Genomic DNA, 5,053 nt, shown 5'->3' with positions numbered 1-5,053 from the left:
GCTTTTGGTTCCTGTCCTGGAACTAGCTCTTGTAGACCAGGCTGGCCTCGAACTCACAGAGATCCGCCTGCCTCTGCCTCCCGAGGGCTGGGATTAAAGGCGTGTGCCACCACCGCCGATGCCCTGTTTAGAAGTAAAAGTCCCATTCCACACCTTAGCGCCTTCTGTACTGGTGTTTTATTGTTATTTTTAGTTTCAGAGGCAAGAATGAAGAGTCAGTGAATCTACTTTGTACTGATGAGAACGAAGGTGAAGATTGTTTAGCTGCTAATGTGGAGATGAACAAACCCGAGGATCAAGACAAGTGAGTCTGAGGAGGGCGCTCAAGGGCAGGCAGCTGTGCCGAGGCTTGACAAGCTGACTTTGGCTTCTCCGGCGCTCGCATAGAAAGCCAAGTGTGGGGTTACACCTGTAACCCCAGTTCGGGGCAGAGACAGGCAGATCCCAGCCAGCCCAGATGAACTGTGAGCTTCCGGTTCAGTGAATGCCCCCAAATCACAAGGGGAAACAAGTGACATCAGATGACAACTAACAACCTCTGACCTCTGCACACATCCAATCAGACAAGCACGCACACATGCGCACGCGCACACACACACACACACACACACACACACACACACACACCAAAATAAAGTACATCTGGATATGCTAGCCATTTCTATACGTGGTAATGTTGACTAAGATGCATGAATTTTTAAAAATTGCTGATTTTCCCAGGGTCCTACTGCACTTGGTAAACATGAACATGCCTGTGAGACCTGGCATCCTCGTCCAAAGACAGAGTAAGGAAGTCACGGCCCCACACTTAGGAGAGAACATCGAATTCGAAGAGGACAAAAACAGACAGATATTCGAGTCTGCGAATGTTAGAGAAACCAACTACAAGGTGACGTGTGTTGTGCTCGGGGGTCGTTTAGGTCGATGAGGAGAGTCACCCATGTAGAGACAATAAGTCGATATGGCATTGTCAAGCTGGAGGCTTTTCGTTTTCATCTTTCATTTTTTTTAAAAAAATATTTATTTATTATATACATAATCTTCTGCCTCTGTGTGTGCCTGCAGGCCAGAAAAGGGCACCAGATCTCATTACAGATGGCTGTGAGCCAGCACGTGGTTGCTGAGAATTGAGCTCAGGACCTCTGGTATGGCCGGCAGCGCTCTTCATGCTGAACCATCTCTCCAGCCCCTCAGCTTTTCATTCTTATATTCCTATGTTTCTTAACATTTTCCTTCGTTTTGTTTTTCTTACACTCCTGGGATCTTAGCGCTATAAAAGTCCCTGTAAGCTATCTAGAATCTAAACTTCATGACACATGGAAAACAGAGATGTGTGTCTGCTGCCCCACTGCTGCTGAGCCCAGGACAAGCCTGCTGTCCTTGCTGCGATCTTGGGATCCTTGGCATTGGTACACAAACACTTCCGGAACCTTCACGACCTCCCCCCTATCTCCACACTGTATCGGAGACAGAATGCGGGCCCATATTGCTCTCAGCTTTGACGCTATGCCATCAAATTAGGCCAGACGAGTCCAGGTTTCTCTAGCCGTGGGGACCTGGCAGCCATACATGGTCACTGCTGCCTCTACCATTCAAAAATACTTTCTCCATTGCTCCTTCACAACGTGCCTTTGAATGCTTTAAAACACGACTCCCTGTGTTTGAAATGTCATTTCTGTGGTCTGTCCCGTTCTCATTGCAGGGTGGGATCGTGGAGAGAACACCCATGCGCGCCACCTTAACTCCTTCAGTTATTGAAAGCCAAAAGAGACCTCTGAAAGGAGTGACGTTTTCTAAGGAGGTGATTGTTGTGGATCTTGGAAATGAATACACCAGACCTCGAAGCTATGCTCGAGAACATAAAGAGAGAAAGTAAAGCGTGGGAAAGGCTGCCAGAGAGAGAAGTGTAACCTTTGACTAGCTCTGGATTGACATGACAGGGTCACGTCAGAGCCGCGGAATGATGGGAAGAGAGCAAACACAGGCGATATTTTACCTCTGTCGGAAAGAAGTGAACTGTGCAAAATTTTGTACGTAAAATACTGAGCTCAAATATAGTTTTCAAAAAGCAAATCTGAGTTTGGTAAGTTGACTATAATACATGTCCTTAACCATCTGTCTACTACTGCAGCAGTGAGTGTCATGTTTGTGTGGGGTTTTAGGACACCGACGCTAGATGCTTTGATCACAGGCATTCGTGATCAGATACCCCTGCAGCTGTCGTCATGGGAGCCCTGATAACGAGGTCTGGGGTCCTCTGTGCATTGGATGCAATCCAAAACTGCTTGTACTGACCATTGCATTATAAGATTGGGTCGAAAAACCAACTGCTGCCAAAAAAACATACTGCTAAATTTGGCAAATCGTAGAATTCAGCCATTCTTGAGTCTGTCATTTAAACTGACATAGTGATGCACACTTGTAACATCAGCTACTTGGGAGACCAGGAGGTTACTTGAGTCTAAGAGTGTAAGACCAGCAAGACTCTATCTCTAGCAAATGATAAAAACTGTCCAAAAGTGTGTGTGGAATGTGGCCCTCTGGTCCAGAACGACCACCTTCAGAGGGCTGCAGTTAACGTGAGCAAAATGCATCAGGGTATTACAGACAAAAACCAGAGCGCATCGCTGACTCTGGGGCGTAGACCTGGCTCCGGGGCACCACCCATCGTTCTGGCCTGGGGTAAATAAACGGTGATGATGGGGTGAGGACTGTGTTTGTGGGTGCTGGATAGCATGCAACGCAAAGAGAACATAACAGACACGGCCCAGATACATCTGTGTGGAACGCTTGCTGTTTATAGCTACGGGCTGCTATTATACAACTTACTCCGCAGTGGTAAATTCATTTATACTGTTGTACAGTCATCCCCCTCCGGTCACAGAACTCATCTGATTAAACTGGAACACTGCATGCCGGCATTAGCTCCCAGTCCCTCCTCTCCCTGAGATCTGGCTCTCCCTAGAGGCCCCGAGGGATCTGCCTGTCTCTGTCCCCACACTGCAGGGATCACAGGCATGGCTTTTACATAGGTACTAGGATCAGCCCGAGAGCCTCCTTTTAGCATGGCAAGCCGTTTCCCCAGTTTGCACTAACACGTGCTGATGGACCGGGTGTGGCTTTGAGAGGTGAGGGAGGCACTGAGGAAGTTTTGCAGAGAAAAAAACAAAATCTGGTTTTGATTTTACTTCTGTTGTGAGTATGGGTGTTTTGCTTGAATCTATGTCTGTGTGACATGTGCATGCCTGGTGTCTCTGGAGATCATAAAGACAGACTGGAGTTACAGATTGTTGTGAGTTGCCGTGTGGGTGCTGGGGGGGGGGAACCTCAGTCTTCTGGACGAGCAGTCAATGCTCACAAAAGCTGAACCATCTCTTAGCCCAAGTAAGGAAGAGATATTTGAATAAAGCCTTGGGAACAGAAGCTGGGGTGACGAGTGCCTACCAGGCAGAGGCCCCGTAAACGTAAGGACTTGGCATGCTAGGAGAGGAAGAGCCGTGGGCAGGGCAGAGTACAGCATGGGGGTAGCCTCAGATGGGCCTGCAAAGGCTAGACCAGATCTGAGTGAACCTTGCTGAGTCGTGATTGAGCCAGCAAGATTCTCAGAACCAGCAAAGACTGGACTGAAGAGAACTCTAGTCTCTAAGCGCTGGGACTCAAGGTGTGCACCCCCATACCAGCATGGCACTCTTTATTTCGAGGCAGAATCGATCTTGAACCTAGAGCTTGATGATTCTCCTAGGCTGCTGGCTGGCCACGGAATCTCAGGAACTGCCTGTCTCTGTGCTGTGCACTGAAATTACAGACGTACACAGCCACATGTTGCTTCTTATGGGGGTGCTGGGATCAGACCCTGGTCCTCATGCACGCTTGCCAAGTCCTTTGCCAGTTTAGACATCTCCTTGGCTCACTGAGCCATCTCTCCAGCCCCAAGTCACTTTTTAAAATCTCTTAAAAATGGAAGAGCAAGCCGGGCGGTGGTGGCGCATGCCTTTAATCCCAAACACTCGGGAGGCAGAGGCAGGCGGATCTCTGTGAGTTCGAGGCCAGCCTGGTCTACAAGAGCCAGTACGAGGACAGGAACCAAAAGATAAGGAGAAACTCTCAAAAAAAAATCCAAAAAAAAAAAAAAAAAAAAAAGGGAGAGCAACAACATTAAGTTTCTGTGAGTCCAGATGGGCCTGAGCCGCTAGCCAAATTGTCGTATGTGAAAGAAATGAGTTTCCAACCTGGCTCAGGGGGCCAGGTGAAAGGCCAGTCTCTTGTGACAGAAGCCTCAACTGTACCGTCTCCGAAGTAGTAATGTAAAAAGTTGAGTGGGTGTCACGGAAGAAGAGATGCTTGTGCAGGGTTTTCTTACTCAATGATTGAGCCTAGCAAGAATGCCAGAGCAAACTCGTTCCTACAAAACACGGGGCTTCACTGATGGGTAGCCATGGTCGTAGCTTAGGGGGACTCCACTGATGGGTGTCTGCGACCACGGCTTAGGGAGACTCCACTGATGGGTAGCTGTGGCCTTGGCTTAGCTGGGAATCTAGAAGTGTCAATTTAGTAAAGTTTGATGGCTTCTGTTTGATGAGGGCAAAGGAGGTGGGGCTGATGGGAGGGCACATGATATAGCAGCCTCCAGTAGGAACTTCCCATGTGCCTGGAAATCATCTAAGATCTTTATTGGAGCAATTACTTGAACTTCACAGCTCAGATGTGGCTGGGTTCCAGATGTTGCTATTCCAAATAGCCGCTGTTCTTGGTAACAGAATTCCCAAATGCCAGCCCTGCACATGGCTGACAATGCTTCCGTTTTTTCCTGACACCTGGTTGGAGCACAAATAATAAAAAGCCAGAGACAGATATTGGGGTTCAACCTGAAGATCAGAAAAGCAAAGCAGCCAAGCCACTAGAGAGCTCTTCCCTCTATGAAATCTTCAGACTGAAAGAGAGTGAGTTCCTGTCTCATCCTGCCTTATATTCCTCTCTAGCACTGGGCTCAAAGGTGTGCGCCACCGCCGCCACCGCCGCCACCGCCGCCACCGCCGCCACCGCCGCCACCGCC

The 5,053-nt window shown here is 48.7% G+C and overlaps 1 protein-coding gene across 2 annotated transcripts in view; it reads left to right on the top strand.

Moving 5' to 3' along the window:
* CUNH2orf74 (chromosome unknown C2orf74 homolog) overlaps window positions 1-2,073 on the top strand; it is a 22,604-nt gene extending 20,531 nt beyond the window's left edge. For both annotated transcript variants that reach the window (XM_013353506.2, XM_013353505.1), the window contains 3 exons: window positions 194-304; window positions 721-889; window positions 1,703-2,073. In XM_013353506.2, coding sequence (XP_013208960.1) covers window positions 194-304; window positions 721-889; window positions 1,703-1,876 — 454 coding nt within the window. In that variant the 3' untranslated portion in view covers window positions 1,877-2,073. The remainder of the gene's footprint in view (window positions 1-193; window positions 305-720; window positions 890-1,702) is intronic.
* The last annotated feature ends 2,980 nt before the right edge of the window (window positions 2,074-5,053 follow it).

This window comes from Microtus ochrogaster, unplaced genomic scaffold, assembly GCF_000317375.1.
Source record: "Microtus ochrogaster isolate Prairie Vole_2 unplaced genomic scaffold, MicOch1.0 UNK9, whole genome shotgun sequence".
NCBI lineage: Eukaryota > Metazoa > Chordata > Mammalia > Rodentia > Cricetidae > Microtus > Microtus ochrogaster.
This window is presented reverse-complemented; position numbering and strand designations above follow the sequence as displayed.